General features: G+C 25.1%; 4 protein-coding genes and 1 pseudogene across 9 annotated transcripts; 2 read left to right on the top strand and 3 right to left on the bottom strand.

The window, feature by feature from the left end:
• Positions 1 to 1513, bottom strand: part of LOC126897640 (mitochondrial proton/calcium exchanger protein-like) — a 7906-nt pseudogene extending 6393 nt beyond the window's left edge.
• A 5170-nt stretch (positions 1514 to 6683) lies between these two features.
• LOC126899208 (protein archease-like) lies at positions 6684 to 8533 on the bottom strand. The gene is made up of 4 exons (XM_050673806.1): positions 8325 to 8533; positions 7875 to 7899; positions 6997 to 7201; positions 6684 to 6920 (listed from the first exon to the last, which is right to left on the bottom strand). The coding sequence occupies exons 1-4, from the start codon at positions 8374 to 8376 to the stop codon at positions 6741 to 6743; spliced, it is 462 nt and encodes a 153-aa protein (XP_050529763.1). The 5' UTR covers positions 8377 to 8533; the 3' UTR covers positions 6684 to 6740.
• A 321-nt stretch (positions 8534 to 8854) lies between these two features.
• On the top strand, positions 8855 to 11395 carry LOC126899211 (60S acidic ribosomal protein P1). Its single transcript, XM_050673813.1, has 4 exons — positions 8855 to 9060; positions 10568 to 10724; positions 10821 to 10922; positions 11286 to 11395. The coding sequence occupies exons 1-4, from the start codon at positions 8986 to 8988 to the stop codon at positions 11297 to 11299; spliced, it is 348 nt and encodes a 115-aa protein (XP_050529770.1). The 5' UTR covers positions 8855 to 8985; the 3' UTR covers positions 11300 to 11395.
• A 1728-nt stretch (positions 11396 to 13123) lies between these two features.
• On the bottom strand, positions 13124 to 14579 carry LOC126899210 (uncharacterized). 5 transcript variants are annotated; one of them, XM_050673807.1, is made up of 3 exons: positions 14438 to 14560; positions 13707 to 14050; positions 13124 to 13627 (listed from the first exon to the last, which is right to left on the bottom strand). In XM_050673807.1, the coding sequence occupies exons 2-3, from the start codon at positions 13718 to 13720 to the stop codon at positions 13213 to 13215; spliced, it is 429 nt and encodes a 142-aa protein (XP_050529764.1). In that variant the 5' UTR covers positions 13721 to 14050; positions 14438 to 14560; the 3' UTR covers positions 13124 to 13212. The 5 variants fall into 5 exon arrangements, with proteins under 5 accessions (XP_050529764.1, XP_050529769.1, XP_050529766.1 ...); XM_050673812.1 differs by having other exon boundaries at positions 13124 to 13689; positions 13762 to 14050; XM_050673809.1 differs by having other exon boundaries at positions 13762 to 14050.
• On the top strand, positions 14438 to 22940 carry LOC126899205 (protein Mo25). 2 transcript variants are annotated; one of them, XR_007702520.1, is made up of 9 exons: positions 14438 to 14579; positions 14682 to 14799; positions 15435 to 15540; positions 16937 to 17104; positions 17167 to 17285; positions 20435 to 20603; positions 20669 to 20938; positions 22189 to 22467; positions 22749 to 22940. XR_007702520.1 is itself a non-coding variant. In XM_050673801.1 (7 exons), exons 2-7 carry the CDS (start codon positions 15439 to 15441, stop codon positions 22372 to 22374), a joined length of 1014 nt encoding a protein of 337 aa, XP_050529758.1. In that variant the 5' UTR covers positions 14622 to 14799; positions 15435 to 15438; the 3' UTR covers positions 22375 to 22532. The 2 variants fall into 2 exon arrangements, 1 of the variants encoding a protein (XP_050529758.1); XM_050673801.1 differs by lacking the exons at positions 14438 to 14579; positions 22749 to 22940 and having other exon boundaries at positions 14622 to 14799; positions 22189 to 22532.
• Positions 22941 to 24070: the final 1130 nt, after the last annotated feature.

Below are 24070 nucleotides of genomic sequence, written 5' to 3'. Positions count from 1 at the left end.
TTGTTTGTAACAATGAGAACAATAGAAACCCGTTTCCTGACTTACTGAACACTCTGTATACGTAATAAGCCGTATGCACGCGGATGATAATGGTCAGTCAAAATAAAAATTTGTTTATATATATATATATAATATTGATGACACGCACGTGTGTACGGGTACGATAACCAAAAATAAATTTATACAGGAATAGTGTTGTCGTCGAGAGATGAGCGAGGCGTGGGGTGGGGTGAATGCGTTATGACAATCTAGTCTAGACGACGGAATATGCGATAACGCGTGGCGTTTGGAGAGTTACATACATACATACATACATATAGGTGAAACTAATATAAGCGTGTTAAAAAGGCTAGATGTCTGGTGGCGGAGATCAGCTCTCGAAGGAAAGATATAAAGAATAAGTATAGAGTACGTGTTTTTCTAAAGATAACACGAGGTAGGTGAAATGATGAGATTAGTGACTATGAGGAAGAACATGATAGGAGAGGTGTAAAGTTTTAAGTATTAAGGATCAGTTGTGTAAAAGAACGATAGTATTTACAATGATGTAAGACACAAGATTAAGTGATATGAGGGTGAAGTGGAGAGAAGCATTTGGTGTGTTATGATATAAAATCAATTTAATAAGGCTGAAATGCGATATGAGGACAGCTAATGTGTCAAGTGGAAGTTTAGGATAAGGGTGGTGATCCCAAGTAGTTGGGATGAAGTCGAGGAAAAAAAAAAGAAATACAATAATAAAAAGAGGTTTGCCGATTGTTAACTTATTGGTTGGAAAATTTTTAAGTGCGCTCAAGCTTGTATCAAGAAACGAGTGAAAGGATTTGAATCCCCAACAAAAATTTTCGAAAATTTAATTATACTAATGAGGAAACCCTCATTGTTATAATATATTTGTATAATTACCTATTAAGTCATTCTTTATATTAATTTTTTTATCAAAGAAAACTCACCAAATTGTGTTCTCTCCGTGTAAGTTCTTGACCTTCTACCTTTTTTGCGGCTAATCTTGATGATACTTTGATGTTAAGGCCCAAAAGTTTAAAACCGTGATAATAATGTAATAATTCATGGATTATTTTTTCCTTTATTGTTTTTTTAGGTTTATATCGTTGTGTTTCACTTTTATTTTCTTTTAAGGCCTTTTCTTTGACAGCATTAATAGTTTCTTCTATTTTAGAAGTAGATTTTTCTGACCATCTGATAAATGTTGAAGATAGATGTCGAGATGATATCAAATAAGATGACATGATGAATTTTTCAAAATCCACTGGTTGTAAATTATTTTGATGATACAAATATGAATAACGTAAGTTATTAGAATAAGTATATTGAAACAATTTTAAAATGCCAAAATGTTTTTTTATTTGATCTTTGTACAAAACTAAAAAAAAATATGTATATTAACTAGCTGTTTAAACCGTTACAAAAGAAATGATTAACCTATTTTAGTAAAAACTAAATTTTGTTTGTATTCGTTAACCGGTATTGTTGGATACCGATTTATAGTTTAAAAAAATTGATTACTTTAATTAGAAAAAAAGCCGTGAACCACTTTTTCATTAAAAAAAAGAAGTTTAAACCGATTTTCGTAAAAAATCTGTAATCTATTTCAAGTTCTTATATTAATAATAAATAATTTTCATTTCAATTTTATGTAAACACAATTTAAGAAGTGAGACTAAATACTTCTCAATTTAATCTTGTAGAAATTATTCGATTACAATTATGTTCGATCAGGGTCTCTAAAATTGGCATACGAGTTTAATTAGCCTATTAATACCCACTCGTATAGATATTAATGGGCTATATAGGTATAAAAGTCATTATAGGTATATAACTATACACAGTGATTTTAGCTTCGATGCGAAGCTGAGAAGGTATTAATTTTACTATGGTGTGTTTTAGCTTCGATGCGAAGCTGAGAAGATATTGGTTTTACTAAGATGTGTTTTTTTTTTTTTTTTTTTTTTTTCCCCTCTTTNGTTTTACTAAGATGTGTTTTTTTTTTTTTTTTTGTGTCACCACTTTTTCTCAGCTCTCAACGAACCGATTTCTTTCAATTATACGTCAAAAGATCACAAATCGTATCTAGTCGAAAACATTACCCTCAAAAGTTAAAAAAAATTCCCTCGTTCTCCGTAAATGGGGGAAACCTCTAAAAAAATTACAAATTTAAAAATCGCTAATTTTCGAAATTTTTTTTACTTAAAACTGCTATAACTTTTTTAAAAATAACCGAATCAATATAATTTTTTTTATATAGATGCATAATATCATTACCTTTCATTTGGTGTATTTTTTTTTTATATGTGACCCTTTACTTGCCCACAGGGGGGGATTTAAAATGACAACTTTTTCACAAAAAATTAATTTTTTCAACTTGATTTTTGAAAATGTTCCGGAAGGTCTGACTCTTTTATATATATCTTAAATTAAAGCTAATGTAATATACTTTATTATGGAAAAAAAAAATTTCGGACTTTATTTTGTCTTCATGGTGAAAATAGCTAACGTATGATATTTTTGTGTTAAAATTTTCGATTTTATATTTTACATTTTTAACTTTAAAATATTATAACTTTTTAAAAAATGTATGGATCAATATAATTTTTTTATATGAAATAATATTTATATACCTATTTCATTCGACATACATTTTTTTTAAATCGGACCATTTCCCTTAATACAGGGGGGGTTGAAAACATAAAAATGCATATAGAAAGTAGAACTTTTTCAACTTAATTTTTGAAAGTGTTCCGGAAATACTGACACTTTTATATATATCTTAAATTAAAGCTTATGTAATAAAATTTAATATTAAAAAAAAAAATTTCGGACTTTATTTTGTCTTCATGGGGAAAATAGCTACCGTATTCAAAAATATGCTATTTTTGTGTTAAAATTCTTGGTTTTGAAATTTATTTTATTATAAGGGGATTACACTGATTTTCATAAATATTATATCAATCTAATTTCTGAGACGGTAACTCTGTGACACTGAATTTTTTCTTAATTCTTTTTGAGTTAGAAAAAAATGTTTATCTCATTTGATTTTTATTTCATTTAGATTCAATAAATATCGTGTATACCATTACTGTAGTCTCCTCTCGTAAGAAGAAATTCATATTAATATTATTTTACTATGTGTTTTTTTTTTTGTAGCTATCATTTATTTTCTCAGCTCTCACTGTCTACAGATTTGCATCGAAGCGTTTTTTATGATAGTGATTTTAATCACTGTCAAATATCATCTATACTGGACCCAACTATGCCACGACCCCACTGTGCCGCCACCCTACTGTGCTGGGTTTTTTATCATAACCCACTCAATTACTTACAGAATAAATATAATTTAAACATTTTTTTTTTTTTGGTTACCTTTAGTTGGCAATTTTTCAAGTGAATTTCTTATACCTTGTAAGAGTGTCAACTTTAAATGGGAACATATATTTTGAATTTAATAAAATATTTCAGTTCATAATTTAATAGTAAATGGCACTCTTAACTTTATTCGTTTAATAGATATAAAATTTTAAATTTTCAAATTTTTGAGTTAATATACATATATAATACACGCGGAATTTCAAATGCAGGTAGCTGATTTGTTTTTTATGACGTCAATGTTTATAAATACGCAGCATTTATTATCAATGGCAGTAAAGCACGTTGTTGTGAGTTTATAAATACACTAACTGTCAATACAGAAAGCATGTCTATTGATAGTCATAATTGACTATCAACACTCAGTGACTGTGACACTGACGTCATAAAAGACCAATTAGCTACCTGTATTTGTAATCATTTGTGTATTATATATGTTTATTAACTCAAAAATTTTAAAAGTATTGAGTGGGTTATGATAAAAAAATCATTCTGTATATTACATACTATATAATATAACATATAATTGTAAGTATCGGATTTCACACTGATTTAAATTTGTTAAATTTAATTCTTTTAATTATTTGTTAACTAAATAAACACAATTTTAATAACGGTGAGTGATCATCAATACCCCCGATCGGTTATCAAAGTCATTAATGGTCGGTATCAATAAAATATGATATTAAGAAGTTTCTAAAAAAAATATTTCCTCAACTAGGGTTAAAATTATATCTGTCTTACTTACTTTAATTAATATTATTACTGAAAAAATGCGTCTTGTTTATAAACTTGCCAAAGAAAATATTATTCTGATCATTTAATTTTTACTCATGAATGTTTATCAAAAATTATTATCAAAATTATAAAAATTTATTAATTGTATTGATTAAGATTTATGATCGTCTCAATAAAATATTTTCTATTTAGCAAATTTATCACCTATAGCTGGCAATATTTATTCTACAACTCCTTAAAAATTATCTCTAAAATCGCCCTTATTATTAATATAAAATAAATACTCATTTGTAACTACTAAGTTATAAAGATTTTAATGTTCATTGAATATATCATTTAAATATATTATACGGTCAATTCTTTGTATACCTAACTACGCAGTTAGTTGATTTTATAGAAGAATCAAAATTATGGGTATTTTACAAAATCCTATTTTAAATACCAATATCATTTTTTAAAATTGTAAATTCAAAGTCACGAATGCCCTCCCGTGAAAATATTTTATTGCCTAGTTGACTATATTTTAAAACCTTTTTAACCTGATGTATGGCATATAATTATCAAAAAATGTCATATTATAACTAGCTAGTTACTTAAAAACAAAAATTTTAGTCGATCAGTGAAAATTCATTGTATGCAACTACTCACATTTATGATATCGAAGACCGCGAATGGCTATTTTCCTAAAATTCATTACTATTTTTTTTAAATAAAAATAAATTATTTAATATTATAATTTGTTTATTTATTTGTGTCATAAAAAAAATATTACTAATCAAGTAGCCAGAGTCTAGTTTTTAAATATTGCTATACCAATTGGTTATTCTGTATAAACATGTTAGCAACAAGTTTTGTTATATATATAAAAGATTCTTTACCAATTTGGTTGAAATGTGCATTTATTTGTTTGTACATTTTAAATAGTACAATAAGTTTTAATAAAATCCAAGCAATTAATTTTTTTTTCAAGGTCATTCAAAATTCATTTTGGTATACAGAGTGATTTTTTAATCATAACCCACTCAATTATTTGCAGAATATATATAATTTAAACTTTTTTTTGGGGGGGTTTTCTTTAGTTACACATTATTCTTGAATTATTAACTATTTAAAACTTTTTATGTTCATCTCTTATGCCTTGTAAGGGTGTCAACTTTGTTTTTTTAAATGAGAACACATATTTTTAATTTAATAAAATGTTTAGATTTTTAATTCAATAGTAAATGGCATTTGAATTTTTAGTATAACTTCATTAGTTTATTAGATATAAACATTTAAAGTTTCAAATTTTTGAGTTAATATACATGTATAATATACAAGGGATTATAAATACAGATAGCTAATTAGATTTTTATGACATTGCTGTCACAGTCACAGATTGTTTATTATCTATTATAACTATCAATAGATATACTTTCTGTATTGTTTACTTGCTAATATCGATGTCATTAAAAACCAATTAGCTACCTGTATTTGTAAACCCTTGTGTATTATACATGTATATTAACTCAAAAATTTGAAACTTTAAGTGTTTATATCTAATAAACAAATAAAGTTATACTAAAAATGCAAATGCCATTTACTATTAAATTAAAAATATGTGTTCCCATTTAAAAAAACAAAGTTGACTCCCTTACCAGGGATGAACTTAAAAAGTATTACATAGTTGATAATTCAAGAATAATGTGTAGCTAAAGATAACCAAAAAAAAAAAAATGTTTGAATTATTATTACTCTGTAAGTAATTGAGTGGGTTATGATAAAGAAATCACTCTGTATATATATTAGGGTGGTCCTTTATTTAAACTTTTTTTTTTTTTTTTAAAAATTTGATGCCAAGTGATCAGAATTTTGTTCTATACACCATATAGAAAATATTTTGAGTGTCCTAGATCAACCCCTTCTTCACGTGCCTCAAAGGGGTTGAAAATTAATAAAATGATGTAGGAATTTAGTTTTTTGTATATATCTTTTTAATTATTATAAATAGAAAAAATTCTACGGAATTAATAATGCAGTAAACAACAATGTAAAGAAAAAAGGTCTCTACGAATTTGTTATAACATTGATTATTCAACGTCTAACTAATAAAAATTATTTTATTTTATTTTTCGTGAAAACGTAGTATTTTTTTGCCTTTAATCTCTATAAATATTTTAATTTTTTTTACATAATTTATTTAATTAGTAATTCTAAAATTTTTTTTAATTTTAAACAGTTTAAAATAATTAAAAGTACAATATTATATAATAACCTAATTTTACTTTTGATTGTTATGGTTGATAATTGATAATTCAATCAATAATTATTATTTTTTGAAATTTTATGAAAATATTAGATTACAAAAGTTCTATGATAAATCTATTGTAAAACTAATAGATAATTCAACAAAATATGAGTATGACTTATATTTATTATTATAAGCAATTTAACAAAACACTTTTTTCCTATTCAGTTAACTGCTTAAGTAAACAGTACATTCATTCTAAACAATTATATATACAAATTATAAAAGGTCTGGAATATTTAAAAGGTGATTAAATAGATAATTTTAAATTCAATATATCCATATAAAAATTATATTATTCAATAATAAAAATCAACAATTATTATTTTACTTAAATGTCTAAAATTACAAATACTTCACATTTTTCTTCACTCTCGTGTATTTGCATATTGGAGAATGTAATTGCTTTGACTTCTGTACCTTGAGGATGTTTTCCAAGTGTAAATTCTTCACCAAATCCTTTTGCTTTAATTTTGAAGTTTTCTCTATCAAACTCAAGTATTTTAACTTTCTACAAATATCAAGTTTAATTTTAAAGAACCAATTATAATAGTAAAAACAAAGAAATAGATTATCAGAATGTTTACTCTAGCAATATAAAAAGGCTCAGCACTAAACATAAATAATAACTCATCAAGGAAATTGTATAAAAGTGTCATCATATCATGACCAGAAGCCTCAATTTCATAAGACTCTTTCATTTCAATATATTCTTCTTCGGTCATATAATGAAACATAGCATTTGCACATTGTTCAAAAGCTTCAATCAGATTATGACCCCATGCATGTAACCTATTAAAAGGATACAATTGAATTATACACGCATATATTTAACAAATTAAAGTTATATTAAGAGCAGTGACACTGATCCTAAAAGTCCATTAAGCAACAGCCAGACTTCCAAAAGGGGTGAGTGGTTGGTTAATGTTTGCCATGTAAATCAGTTATTATAAATTATTAAAATATTAATGATTGTATACTGAAATTTTAATAAATTTGAAGACTTGATAATCTATTTAAGTTTGAAAAATATAATTACCATACGGCATAATCTGAATAATTATTTTTATTTAATAAAATTTTCATAACAGTTGTAGAACTTTAAAAAAAAAAAGGTAAACTAAACTTTGTAAAGTTTATTAAACGCAACCAAAAAAAAAATTTATTAACGCATTTTTTATACAGCTGGACTACAAATTTGTCCTTAAATTACCAAGTAATCTAATAATAAAAAACCTAGCGAGAAAAAATATTTATGCCCCATCTAATTTTTTTACAATAATTGAAGGATAATTTTTATAACAGCAATAAAAAAGTCATACAATTTTCGAAGGGCGATTACCAGTTTTAAGATTTTTACCTTACCTCTAATTTTTGACTATGGCACTACTGATTAGAAGTCATAATTAATTATAATCTATATTTTAATCATCAATGAGAATAATAAATAATATAGATTACTTACTGAACATCTGCTGTGTGGTCCAAGTCTGAAAAATAAAAGGTTAAAATAATAATAAATTTAATAACCATAGAAAATATATATTGGATGAAGTAAGGTAATTGTAAATGCATTTTTTTTAGAAAAAAACAGACCTTTTTTCAAACTTGCATTTAATGTGATAGCAACATGTTTAAAGACTAGAACTGAAACAAAATTACTAAATATTCTATGAGAAAAAATGAATTTCAATTATCTCATTCATTTAAATTCAACAAACTTCATCATAGTTACTACATTACCCACAACATAACTTAAAAATTTAGAGATTTAATTTCAAAGAAACATTGGCAAGAATTCAAATGACTTAAGAATTTCTAATTAAAGATAATTGGGAACACATGATTAAAATTTAATATTTAGTTGTTCATTATAATTGATATTATATTGATTAACATATTAAGGCAATCTTACACTCATATTTGCACTCTGGTAAATTCCAATCTTCTTCATTTATTTCACCCATTTTACCAAAAAATCAGTACACTCATATACAAATGAATTAAATTATCATATATAACAAGACAAAATATTCTTTGTGACAAATCATATATTTTTGTTTATGTATTTAAAAGCTCAATCTAAATTGAAAGCAACCGGTATTTAGTTATTATCAAATAAATATTTCTTCTTATCATTTTCATTACGATAGTTAATAGCATGAAGTGTAATTTACACTTTACTGACTCAAATTTATTTTTTGTGGTACAGCTATCGATAACTTTAAATATCTAAAGTAGTGCATAGTTACGTTAAATTATTTTTAAAATAATTTAGAATATTTGTATCTGAAATAGTTAGCCCATTATTTTTTATTTAAATTATTTGAGTTTTAATTACAAATCAAGATCTTAGTTCGTGGTTTAAATTACGCAGTGATACTACTTAAATAATTATGTTGGTAACACTCATACAGTATGTCCCGACGCCAAGTGGGTTTTTTTTCACAACGTTGTTCTCTCTTCGTTCGCCCATCGTATTGCTTGTTCTAACGTTCAACGTAGCTAAGGCCCATTAACGGCGACTTGCAATATAATTGAATTTCTGAATTTTTATCCATTTCAATCATAAAAACATGGCCCTCAGCAAACCTGAATCAGCTTGCGTATATGCTTCCTTAATCTTGGCTGACGATGACATCAACGTTACGGTAAATATTTCTCATATTTTATTTTGACTATATTTGAAAAATAGATAAATTGATATTTCAAAAATAATGATATTTAAATCATATAGTTCTCCAATGTTCATAAATAATAAAGTTAAATTAACAATATTTCTATTACAATTGTACTTTCTTTATTCTCAATAGATGATTAGGTATTAATTTTTCTATTGCCTCGTGTTAAATTTTTGGAGTAATCCAGAAAAACATCAGTTCATGTATACGCAAAAATGAAATAACATTATCTAATATATCATTCAATAGACTTAATAAGTATTTCAAATTCTAAATTTATTAAACTTTTGTTAAACTAAATATTCTTAAACCGCTCTATTACTCGCAAAATTATTTTTTTTTAGTTTATATTTCTTGATTAATCAGCCATTAATTATTTTTTATAATCATCCCTTTTAAATTGTAGGAAGTTAAATTTATTTATTTTAAGGCAACATACATATTTATCATTTTTATAAAGTAGAAAATAATTTTATAACTATTGAACCAGTCATTTAGATATTGTTAAATATTTCTAGGCTGGTCTAAGTGTTATTATTGATCAGTCAATTTTTTTAATTGGATCATTTTCCATTTTATAAAATGGTTTAATATGTATGTGTGTTCTCATTTAAAAAATTTAAGTTCGTGCTGATAAAAGTGATAATAGATGATTTTAAAGAATAATTAATGGCTGATAAATTAAGAAATATATGTAGCTGGAAAAAAAATGTTTCTTTCATTATTGTATTTATTTTGTAAGTAATCAAGCAGCTTATAAAAAACTGATCATTCTGTATATTTTATAAAATTTAATTGAGTATTTTTTGGGTCCTTAAGCTCTATCTATAATATTTCAATAAATTAATTTGTTGAAATAGAGTAATTGCCAATGCTTAAGTTATTATTTTGAACTTGCATTTAATGTTATAGTAACATATATAAAGACAAAAAATTTTAATAAAATAAAATTTACTAAATATTTTAAAAATAATTTATAATCATCTCATTCAATTACATTTATCCCACTTTACCCTAAAAAAATGAATTAGTTTAACTTTTTAGTTAAATGTTTAAAGAAACCATTGAGCATCATTATTTCCATTTGATTTGGTTAAAATTTTGTTAATATTACAATTGTATGCATTATTTCACTTGTATTTTTATTTTATAATTGTCTTCCAGTAAGTGAATAATTTACTTTTAGTGTCAGTCAAGAGTTAATAGTTTAAAACTGTGTTCATTCAGAGTTTGCTCAATTTTTATTTGAACATGTTCTGTATATATTCTATCAATTGTGTAATAACTCAGATTTTTATATTAATTTGGAATTTTAAAAGTAGTTTTAGTTTTTATATTACTCTAATTTATTCAATTATTCTAGAGTAGTAATAATTAAATAATTTTTATGTTCATTTATAAATTTCAATTATCCAATTTATAAAAAATAAAATATTTTATCTACTCAATAGAAATTTATTTCTTATGAATTTTTAAGGCTGAGAAAATCCAAACCATTTTGAAAGCAGCTGATATTGATGTTGAGCCATATTGGCCTGGTCTTTTTGCTAAAGCATTAGAAAGTGCTGGATCTATTAAAGACTTAATCACCAATGTTGGATCCGCTGTAGGAGCTGCCCCTGCTGGAGGAGCAGGTAATTAAATAACTTTTCCTACTTTTTTTCTCTAGCTATTGAAATTTTTATAAGTTGTAATTCTCAAATAAAACATAATTTATTATTTTGTTATAGCACCTGCTGCTGCTGCTGCTGCACCAGAAGCAAAACAAGATAAGAAGGAAGAGAAAAAGAAGGAAGAAAGTGAGGATGAAGAAGATGACGACATGGGCTTCGGTAAGTTAAATCAATCTCTTATATATAAGGGATAAGGTGTTGCAGTTGCCAAACTAATTTTTAATAATCTAATAATAATAGTTTTAAGCTGTCTGGCATTGTTTGTTCTTTTGTGGAAGTCTACTTGTTTATTTTATTTATTAATAATGAAAAATTGTATTCTTAGTACAAAAGGATATAACAAATGCTGCACTTGCAGTTGACACAGAACTTAAATTGAAAATTGACTAGTGTCAAATTAACCTTCTGGTTATCCAGACGATAGTTTATAACCTGAATTGTTTCTCTTTATATATTTACTTACTAGTTTAATAAATGCATAGATTTATGAAATATTAATAATAATAAAAATTTATGTTTCAGGTCTATTTGAATAAGAATCTTGACTGACCTTTTTTTTTTATATATATATATATATATGTATATGTATGAACATTTTAAATGTTGAATAAAAAATACAAAAAAAATTTCAATTTGTTTTTTTTTTCCTTTTTAATTTTTTTTACAAACTGGAAAATTATTCAATATATTGTAATTGGTTCTAAATATAATTTAAATACTATAATTATCAAAGCGGTCACTTTACTTTAAATGTATTTAAAGTTAACTGATATATAAAAAGAAGGGTTATATTAGGGGGGTGATCATCACACCTTGGACTAGAAATATTTTTACTAAAAAAATGTAGTTGCTGCTCTCCTGAAAAAGCTCTAAATATCCACCCACTTAAATTGACCTGTGGATGCATAAATGTGTCAAACATTATTTATCTTAGATTCCAAGATATTTTTATAATTATTTTAACCATTTTAGTTTAATTTGCTAATTAAAGTTAAGTTTGGATGTCACTAACTTCAAAAGTTGAATTCACTGCTACTTCTGTAATATATGAACTCTGTTAATATTATTTCCTTCAATTATACTGCCACATCAATTTTCTTTAATTACGAAAACACTTAAAACTAATAAAATTTTTTATATTTAGGTATACATATGAGCTCTTTTAAAAATCTATCTTGTTACAATATAGTGAGTTACCCAAGCTAAGGATGCAATAATACAAACTAGGTAGGTGACAATATTGTTGGGTGAAGATTGAAAATATTTTATAAGTTTTTTTATTTCTTTACATAGTAACTGGCAATTCACAATTTTCTAAAAGAATTTTTACACCACAATATCTGTTATAACAACTATTAAAAAAATTAAGATTGAGGTAGGGTGGTGTTCAATGTTTGCTGTGTATGTATTTTAAAAATGTAATAAAATTATCCTAAAAATCCTTCTCACAAAGGCATATATTCATTAGAGTTATTAAATGGATCAAATCTTGATATTAGCTAGTAATGTTATGTATTTGTTTAACCTTTGAATTTTGTTTTTTTGTCTACAATATACTAGCAGTGTGGGAATGTTTTAAAGACATAGTGTTCATTAAGGCTTTAATTTTGCATCTGATGTTATTGCAATGCTACTAAGACTACAGTCCTTCCTATTTCTTACAGATTATAATAAGTGTTCCATACAACTATTTGATGCTAGAACTCTTTAACGTTTTTTTTTAAATATATATCCAACTAAAAATTGATGCAAAATAGCCTGAGATTTCTTGTGAGAGGACCCCTAGTATCTAAATAAAAATATTATATATTAATTTATTTACAAATATTCTACTATATTTTATTTAATTACATTTTATACAAATAAAAAACCTTGCATTTAATTTCTTTATCAACATNTACGGGCTGCTGGTTGCCGACCACTGTTTTAAAGACATAGTGTTCATTAAGGCTTTAATTTTGCATCTGATGTTATTGCAATGCTACTAAGACTACAGTCCTTCCTATTTCTTACAGATTATAATAAGTGTTCCATACAACTATTTGATGCTAGAACTCTTTAACGTTTTTTTTTAAATATATATCCAACTAAAAATTGATGCAAAATAGCCTGAGATTTCTTGTGAGAGGACCCCTAGTATCTAAATAAAAATATTATATATTAATTTATTTACAAATATTCTACTATATTTTATTTAATTACATTTTATACAAATAAAAAACCTTGCATTTAATTTCTTTATCAACATTACCTTTTACACCAATTCCTAATTAGAGAAACCCACTTAAATAAAGAAAGATTGTATTGTTTTTATATCTAAAAATATTCTCTTACTAAAATTATACAAAAAAAGACAAGCATTAATGATGAATGTAAATTTTATTTGTTAAGTTAAAGAATCAAAACATAAAATACAAAAGGTGTTAAAATAACAAAGAAATGTTCAAAATTATGAAAGTTTAGGCCATTGACAACGCTCATTAAATGATACAACATTTAAAACATTAGGTTTTTTTAAGTAAACTAAAAGAGAAGCAGTGAACCCATGTATTTGTGTATCTTCTCCGAATTCTACTTCACCAGCACATAGTACTTGATACATAGAATCATTTTCACCTAAAGGTAATGCTACATGTTGTATGTCAATTGAAAGTAGCTGGTGTGTAGTTGTTGCCATTGTTAACATAGCTTGTTGAATAGCTGAATGGCCACATATACGATTCCCAAGAACCACAAATGTACCATCTTCAGGAAACGATGAATGCATTATATGTCGTTTTTTATCATAGGTAACAAAGAAATCCTGAACAAAATTCATGACCAGAGATTCTTCCAATTCCATTTTTTTAATTTGATCATTCATTCTAAAACAGCAACATGTTCATGAAACAACATGATATTTATTCACCACAAAAAACAACTAATTCTAAAAATAATACATACATAAATATATACATATACCAAGTCTTATTGGAAAAAATCTGAACGATAATCTCACCTGATTAAGTTTATGAAATAATTTTTCCAAATTTCAACATGAATTCACATTTTCAAAGTTTTACAATGTAAACATATCTTATCGCAATTAGGTTTACCATCAAAATGCTTTTAAATAACTTATATTCATTCATAAGACAACATTGAAATCTATATGTGAGATTTGCTGAATTCTTTAAGATAACGTCTTTTGAAGTGCGATAAGAAGTATTATCACTAACCACAGATATATTTAACAAACATATATCTGTGTTACTAACCAACTACATTTCGGTTAACCATTGCGCTACCTGGCTTAGAAAAATATTATAAAGTATTATAAGACCTTCAAAGCAACTACGTAAATGATATGGACCAATGTAATTTCCTGTGTTATTACAGCAATGTGTATACAATCTTGTATGTACATTTTACATTTATATTGCACATTTGTCATTTAAGCAAACAGGATAGATAAACAATGTAGCATAATTTATGAAGATTTAAGTTAACTATGATTATGACACATATGTTATCCTTTTAATTAATTTCTATCCAGTAAGATAATTAAAACTTATTCAAAACGTAAAATATTAATAAAAATATTTTGAAACAATTTAAACAAAATTTTGCTTAAAGCTTCAAACCAGCTTGTTTTCACCAAACTTTTTAGTAAATTATTTTATTATATAACTCACCTTAATTTTTTTATACCTTGTACAATTAAATCAAATGTGACGAATCACCAAAATATGCGAAAAACATTACAATAATGATCGTAGACATTAACAGATTATCGTTATCAGCAGAGATAATTTTAGGGGTTTTGTTCACATCATCGTGAGTTTTCAATAAAAACAATTACTGTCAATTATCATATACAAATTTATTTATTATTTATTATTGTTATCAAAACATTATCTTTTCGACGTCGTTTAACAGATGAAACGTGCAATTTTATAGTTCACATCTGATCATTTAAAAGTAATAATTCATAAAGAATTCAACCAAAGAAACAAATTCACAGTTATTTTTTTTATTGTCGTCATATGTTTATTTGGTAAGTATCTTCAAAAACTAAATGTATATTTTCTTAGTAAATATGTAAATTGGGACACTATTACTATTAAAATAGCTACAAACTGTAGTACAATAAAAAAAGAATTTGTACTTATAATGTCATATTGAAATTTTGCATAAAAGACAAGTCATCAGACCGTTTTTAATTTTGTATTATATTAAACAAGCTTTAATTTGAAATGACTTAGAATGATCCAAAATTTTATTATTATTAAAAAAATGAAATCAGGAATTTTTACTGAAAATTGTATTATTTTTGGCTATAATGTCCAATAACTCCTTGAAATTAAGATTTCGAATAGTTTACTTTTTTTGTATTTAATTACATGAGTTAACTTTTACTTGATGTATGTTTGAAGGAGTCAAGTTTTTTTTGGAACATTATAAAAAATAAAAAAATTCAATATGATGATTATACTTCTCAGTATTTTGGTAAATGATACGATTTTCAAAAAATTTGTTGAAACTATAGTAGTTTTAAATATTGCAGCTAATCATTTTATATAGATCCATACATTATTGGAATAGTTTGAAATCAAATATGATTTTTAAACTCTCACAGTACCTAAATTATTTAATATTGTATTTAACACATAATGATTTATTTAATTTTAGAAATATGCCTCTTTTTGGGAAATCTCAAAAAAATCCAGTTGAAGTGGTGAAGCAACTTAAAGAAGCCATTGTTGCATTAGAAAAAGGCGATAAAAAACTAGAGAAAGTTAGTTTTTATTTTTACATAATTTTAACTCTTGTAAATTTTGTATCAAAACTTTATGTCAAAAACAAAATATTATGTAATATGATATTATACAATATGATTCTTTTAATACTATTCACTCAATTTCTTTTAAATAATAATTTTATTACAAATAATAATAAAATAGAAGAAAATGATGTAATTAAGAAAAATAAAGTCGATATGTAAATTGGGACACTATAATACTGTTAAAATAGCTACAAACAGTATTACAATAAAAAAAGAATTGGTACTTATAATTTTATGCCGTTAAATAGAAATACTTTGGATCTAATGTTTTGGTTCTATATTAAATTTAAGGTGCAAAATATCCCTGGATACATCTTAAAATATGGCAACAGTATTTATTAACTTAAGAACTCTTATGTGTAAATAATCACTCGATTTATAAAATCTCATTTATTTTGTGTTTTGAATTTATTTTGTTAAGTATTAAGATTAGGCTATCCCAATATCATGTCACATTTTCTTCAATTTTTCATGAAAACAATATTCTTATTTATAAATAAAAATATAAAATTCATATGAAAACTATTAAACAGTATTAAATTAAAGCTGACTTTTTCATATTCTATAATACAGTAACAAAATTGTTATTATTTAATAGTTGAAAATACGTTGATATATTATTATTTCAAAATAATCAATGTGTCAAAAAGTTATTGCTGAAAATCCAAAAAATTAAAAAAAATTACATAATTATGTAAAAATACAAATTAATATAATTAAAACAAATAAAGTTGATTCTCCTATAAGACAAAGGAATAAAAGTATTTTATACCAGATAATTGAAGATACATATATAACTAATAAAAGCTAAGATAAAAATCTTCAATAAACTATTATTTTAAAACAAATAGAATGGCTAGTATTAAAAACGTCACCCTGCAAAATATGTTATAAACATTTTCAATATTTAGCTTCTATGAAAATTTAAGTTACACATAATATTTTTAAAACTTTTGTACATCAGTAGAAAACTGTCAGTAGTAAATGTGATTTGAGATAGTTTACCCCTGATATAAAGATTTAAAAATATCAAAGTATTGTTTTTCAACGTATCAAAAAATGATTTTCGGGATAACATAGTCTATTAAAAAAAAGTCACTGTAAAAATATTGTTTAATGTCATTTATTTGACCATCTAGAGGATGATCTAGATATCTTTTAGAATGTCTTGAAAGAAGTTTTCAAATATTTCTTAGTTATTTACATTTTTTTGTGGAAATTCATATGTTAAATACACTCAACTCAATATAAATATTAAACATTCAATATTTTTATATTATGTATTATTATATTACTGATACTTTTTATTTGGACGCTACTTTAAATATAAAAATGTTGAATATCATAGGCACAAGAAGATGTGAGCAAAAATCTTTTGATCATCAAAAATTTGTTGTATGGTACCGCAGATACTGAGCCCCTATCTGACATAGTTGTAGCACAATTGGCACAAGAAATGTATAATAACAATTTGTTGCTCATGATGATACAAAATTTAACAAAAATAGATTTTGAAGTAAGAGATAATAGAGAAAATATATTTTATAATTAAATACTAATATTATGTATAATTTTTAGGGTAAAAAAGATGTTGCTCAAGTTTTTAATAATGTTCTTCGACGGCAATTAGGCAGCAGATCTCCTACTGTTGAACATATTTGTGCAAAATCTGAAATTTTATTCACTCTCATAGCTGGGTAAGTTAAAAATATAACAATTCTTTGGGGACTACTAATAATAGTTATTATTTTTTAAATCATATAAATTAGTAAATTTTGACATTTTTTAACACGCTTATATTAGTTTCACCTGTATGTATGTATGTATGTATGTATGTAACTCTCCAAACGTCACGCGTTATCGCATATTCCGTCGTCTAGACTAGACTGTTATATGCATTCACCCCTCCCCACGCCTCGCTCACATCACGACGGCACACTATTCCTATAAAAATTTATTTTTAGTTATCGTACCCGTACACGCGTGCTTGTCATCAATATTATATATATATAAACAAATTTTTATTTTGACTGACCAATACCGCCCGCGTCTAATGCGCCTTACGTATATATATTTATATATTCCTACCACCGTTTATACCTCAGGTATAACGTTAGTCCGACCCGCCTACCCACAAAATACGATTATACCTAGTGCATGATACGTTTACGTACTTAAGTCGCTTTACTTGTATATATATATATATATATATATATATTCTAATTACTATTAAAATTTATTTATTAACACGCTTTATTTTAATTAAGAGATATAAAGTATTCATTCCGATTACGAGGGATGATTCCCGTATCGTCATTTTTCGTCACTACCTCCATGTTCCGGGAGTGGGTAATTTACGCGCCTGCTGCTTTCCTTGGATGTGGTAGCCGTTTCTCAGACTCCCTCCCCGGAATCGAACCCTGATTTCCCGTTACCCGTAACAACCATGATATTGATAGTAACTACTATCATAACATGAAACTAAAAAGTAAAAAATAAATATAGTTTAAAAAACTAAAAAAACACGCTTTTAAAGCACATCGAACTAAAAAGTTAAAAATAATTTTTAAAATAAGTATAAAATAATTATGAAAAAAAATACTAGTATTATTGTGATAAAAGCGTGGGTGCATTGTGTCATATTTTTCGTATATTGAGCGCCCCACGCTTTTATCACAATAATACTAGTATTTTTTGTTCATAATTATTTTAAACTTATTTTAAAAATTATTTTTAACTTTTTAGTTCGACGTGCTTTAAAAGCGTGTTTTTTTAGTTTTTTTAATCTATATTTATTTCTATTAAAACTACCATAACTTATTGACAAATGAATGAAAATAATTTTTTTATTATTATTGAAACCTTAGGTGTTTCCCTTTTATTTAATATAATTTTATTGAAAATATGACCCTTTTTCTTTCCCTGTGAATAGGGGATAAGAATACTTCCACGGCCCCTCTGCCAGTTGTAAGAGGCGACTAATGAGGTTGTGTCAGGTGGACAGCCGGTGTAAAAATCTTTGTCAAAAAATTATGAGGAATCTTGAACAAAACTTAGGCGGATTGTCCCATCTCGGATGTACGTAGGCACAACAGAAAGTAGTTAAAAACGGAGAAGGCCTAAGGAATAAATTGTTTGATACCAGTCAGACAACTTGTGCGATAGCTGTTTCACCAGTCATGTGTACAGATCTACCCAATGCTTATAGTGTCAACGGTGTAGAGAGGCCACCACTTAAATCTAGGCTGGACTCGTGTATAAGGGAGAAAGATAGATACAAAGTAAGAATAGGTACTTGAAATGTTGGAATATTAACTGGTAGAAGTGGAGAATTAATAGAAGTATTGAAGAGGAAAAAAGTTAATACTTGTTGTGTGCAGGAAACTAAGTGAAACGAAGAGAAATACTGTGTCCTTTATACATATGTTAAATTAGAGCTTCTGTTAGGTACTATAAGTTGAAAAAAAAATTGTTCCGACGACCTATCTTCTATGTGAAAACGCATTTAAAGTTGAACAAAATATAGGAGTTAATTTTGCTTTTGGAATAATCTATCAATTTCTTAAAATTAAAAACTATCTACAGATTTGCATCAAAGAGTTTTTTATGATAATGATTTTAATCTTTGTCAAATATCATCTATACTAGGGTGGTCCTTATTTTTCAAACTCAATTTTTTTAAGACAATACCCTCTAGATTGGTTAAATACTATTAAAATGTAATGTAGGTAAAATTTGGAAGTTTTTATTCAACCCCTTCTGGTGCCGCATTAGGGTTGAAATATGGCACTTGATGGTTGTTTTTGCTTTTTTTGTGTTTAACTCGACAACTATTACACTTAGCGCTAAAATGAATAGAATATTAATTATAGAACTTATTATTGCCTACAAAAAAGGTAATAACAATATTTTTCATAAATTCATTATATTTTGAGAAAAATTACTTAACATAAAAATTTTTCAAAATTTAACATAAATATATTTTTTTAAATGTTTTAATATTTTTACTGAGTGGTTGAAATTTCATTAAATTTTCATGTAATCTTTTTTTATAAAATTAATATTAAAAAAAAAAAACTAAGTAAAAAATTGTATAAAATAACTATATAATAATTTCATGAATATTAACTAAGATTAAATAAAAAAAAATGTATAATCCATTAGGGTGGTCCTTAATCATATAAGAAGAAATTTTTTATTAATATTTTTTACATAGTACCCTCTAGATTGGTTAAATACTATTAAAATGTAATGTTCTGACGACCTATCTTCTATGTGAAAACGCATTTAAAGTTGAACAAAATATAGGAGTTAATTTTGCTTTTGGAATAATCTATCAATTTCTTAAAATTAAAAACTATCTACAGATTTGCATCAAAGAGTTTTTTATGATAATGATTTTAATCTCTGTCAAATATCATCTATATTATACGTGGCACGACCCTACTGTGTTACCTTTTTTTTTTACATAACAACACTTATTATTTTGTTAAAAAGGGCTAATTATAATATTAGTTGTGTAAGTTGCCTTAACCTTGCCTTGAAGCCTCACGGTAGTTCTAGGAGGGATAACATTATTTTGGCCATGAAAAAAAAAAGGTGCCTCAACCTTTCCTTATGTACCTATAACTTTGGTAATGACTACAGTAGTAATCTTCATTCATGAATAGAATATAAAAATTTTGATAAATTTTGAATAAAAGCTATTATAATCAATTATTATTAATATAGTTTTTTAAGTGGGTTCATTTCTTACAATGCACATAGAGTGCACTTATCCTAAATACCTTAAATACTAGTTAATATATTGTATATAATAAAATAATTAAAAATATATATATTACAGATATGAACATCAGGAAATTGCATTAAATTGTGGTACTATGTTGCGTGAATGTGCTAGATATGAAGCATTAGCAAAAATAATGCTGTACGCTAAAGAATTTTTTAACTTCTTTCGTTATGTAGAGGTATCTACTTTTGATATAGCTTCAGATGCATTCTCTACTTTTAAAGTTTGTATTGATATTTAATAATTAATTATTTTGTCATCATTATTAAGAATTTTCTTTTTTATTAGGAGTTATTAACTAGACATAAACCACTGTGTGCCGAATTTCTTGAAATGAATTATGATAAGGTTTTTACTCATTATCAACAACTATTAAACTCTGAAAATTATGTTACTCGGAGGCAAAGTCTTAAGTTACTTGGAGAATTACTCCTAGATCGTCATAACTTCACTGTAATGACTCGATACATATCAAATCCTGATAATTTAAAACTAATGATGAATATGTTAAAAGAAAAGTCTAGAAATATTCAATTTGAAGCTTTCCATGTTTTTAAGGTATTCTTAAATTAACTTGTAATTTAATCATTTATCAAATATTAGATGCAATAATAGCTATATTTAAAAAAATAATCTATACAATTTAAAATTACTCTAAAGGGATTTATGATTTTATAAAATTTGTTTGAACTACTCCCAAAAAATACGACTACTGTTTAGTGTTCAGAAAAACAAACATGAATATTTTTTTATTATTGATGTATTCGAGTTGACTAAAATAAACTTTACAAATGCATATAATCCAAGCCCTACTGATAATATAAACATTTGGTGATTTGAGCTCTAACTGAACTTAACTGTTTTCCGTAGAATACTCATTTAGTTAAAAGAATTTTTAAATAAAAATACGTAAGTTAAATTTTATATAAAATAATCCATCATTTTCTATCTAAATTATTTTATTAGATAGTATAAAATTATTACTATAAAATGTTCAATTAAAAAATGTTATATAATATATAGTAAACTTTCTGAAAACTATTAGTATATAATACTTATTGAGTTGCATATTTTAAATATATTGGTGTTTCAAAAGTATAAACCTTCATATTTTATCAATATTGATTGTGGACATGCTCATGTTCAGATATTGTGTGACTATGCTTGTATAATGTCCTAAACAGGCATTATTTAGGAGTAGTGAAATGTGGCAATAGCTTCCAAAAATTCATAGTTAGGGATAATTTTAATATTAAATAGTAAAACTTACAAATAATATCAATATATAGTTAATCAAAAAAAAAATATTAATTTTGATATTTGTAGTAATGATTTATATGATATTTTATGTTCTTCATTTTTATTTAAGATTGTCATCATAAGTTCGATGAAAACTCAAAAAAAATAAGTTGACTTTTCTTTTGCTCATCAATATTATTTAAAAGGTGATTTTCCTCTTGGAGAATTTGGAAGGTGAAGTTCCAGAATTCATGTAGCACCCCTGCCATAATCTTAAATACAGCCCTGCACTATACCTTACTTTAAAAAAAAAATTAGTTTATAAAATTTAATTTTGATACAATTATACTTTTGTAGCTTTGATTCAATTTCAACTAGAAAAAATGTTGATAAGAAATATAATTTCTATATTTTTATACTAGTTAGACTAAAAGTTTTAGAGTCTTAATTGAATTATAATTCACATTATCTTCATATTGAATACGCCTACCTTTTACCTATTATTTTTTAATTTTTCTATTATATTCTACTATGATTTTATTATATATTTTATTATTTTATTATTTAAGGTATTTGTTGCAAATCCAAACAAACCTAAACCTATTCTTGATATCTTACTGCGTAATCAAGATAAACTTGTTGAGTTCTTGACCCGATTTCATACAGAAAGATCTGAAGATGAGCAATTCAATGACGAAAAAGCTTATCTAATTAAACAAATAAAAGAGCTGAAGGTAGCACCATCCGATCAATGATTTATTGTTTTTCACTACATTACAGCTTTATATTTTGTAATCGTTAAGTCACATGTTAAGAAAGCTTAACATTACTTAGGGGTATGGATTAAAGTAAGATTTATAGTTAATACAATATTTTTATGTTACAAAAATAAATATATATATTTATATATATATATATATTTTTTTTTTATTAATTACAAATTTAAACAATTATAATTTTTCCTTTTAACAAAAATATTTATCCTCACATATATTTAAAAGTTTTGAACTCAAGTATCTATTAAAAATATGTATTATTTAAATACTATTTACTTACATAATTTAACTACATAATTATACTTAATTTTTCAATGAAATCTGTTAATTTAAAAATTAATGTTTAAATTTAGATTAACGAATTATTTGGCGTTGCTATTATTTGACATATTTAATGAAGTAAACAATGAAATAATTCTACTAAATTATTAAAAAATGTTATATTGTAGAATACTTGGTAGAAAATCTAAATAAATTATTTATTAACTGTTTTATACTAAAAAAATGTATATACAAAATTATATTATATACAAAACTTTGAACATTGGCTATAAATTTTAGTGTTTGTATTTGTTATATTTATTAATTATTGTATTGCATAATTAATAATTAATTATAAATGTTGGCAGTTTTTTTAACTAATTAAAAAAAATTATTTATATTTTTAAATAGTAAAGGAAAATATTGGACTATATTTTAATTTTTTCTTTATAAAATATTGTTGGGTCATAAATTTACTAGACCATAAATGATAATGTAAAAAATTTGTTCAGTTTAAGATAATTTTATTGCTATAATAAGACAACAATATTTTTTTTATAATTATGTTTTCTTTGTTATGAAATAATCATGATTGCATATTAGGATTAGACATATCCTATAATGTATTCAATTTTCTATGAAAAATTGATTTAACCTAGTACCTTCCATAGGTCATTGTCTTAATAAATAATACAAATAAACTTGTTTGTTATAAAATTTTGTAAATCTTGAAATTTTAGCTTTGGTGCGAAGCTGAAAAGGTATTAATTTTACTGTTTTATTTATTTTTTTGTGTTTGTCACCAATTTTTATCTGCTCTCGCAGACTGATTTTTTTTAATATGATATGTCAAAAGACCACAAATTGTTCCCAGTTGAAGACATAGGCCTTAAAAATTGAAAATATTTCCCTCATTCCATGTTAATAGAGAAAATTACCAAAAAGATTGCGATTTTTAAAATTGATTCCCTTTATCTGCCCACAGAAGAAATCAAAAACTTTTACAACATAACTTTTAAAAATTTAAGGAAATACTGATACACTTTATGTATCTTAATTTAAAACTTATGTAATATACTTCAATTTGAAATAAAATATTGACTATCTTCGCTAACTAAATACGCTATTTTTGTGTTAAAATTGTCTATTTTATATTTTTAACTTTATATTGTTATAACTTTTTGCGAAATGTATGAATCAATACAATTGTTTTTATGAATATTTTATACCCTTTTGTCCTACATATATATTTTTTTTAATCAAACTATTTCTCTTTATACAGAAGGGTCCAAACACGTGTATAAAAAGTAGATCTTTTTCAATTTAACTATTATTATAGTATTAAATTAACTATAATCTCCTACTGGTAATAGGAGTTATATAAAGAGTGTTCTATAAGTAAGGAAACAGGTTA

The sequence above is a fragment of the Daktulosphaira vitifoliae genome, unplaced genomic scaffold (genome assembly GCF_025091365.1).
Source record: "Daktulosphaira vitifoliae isolate Bord-2020 unplaced genomic scaffold, ASM2509136v1 Scaffold_2, whole genome shotgun sequence".
NCBI classification, from domain to species: Eukaryota; Metazoa; Arthropoda; class Insecta; order Hemiptera; family Phylloxeridae; genus Daktulosphaira; species Daktulosphaira vitifoliae.
Note: the sequence above shows the minus strand (reverse complement) of the source record. Positions and strands in the feature narration are given on the sequence as shown.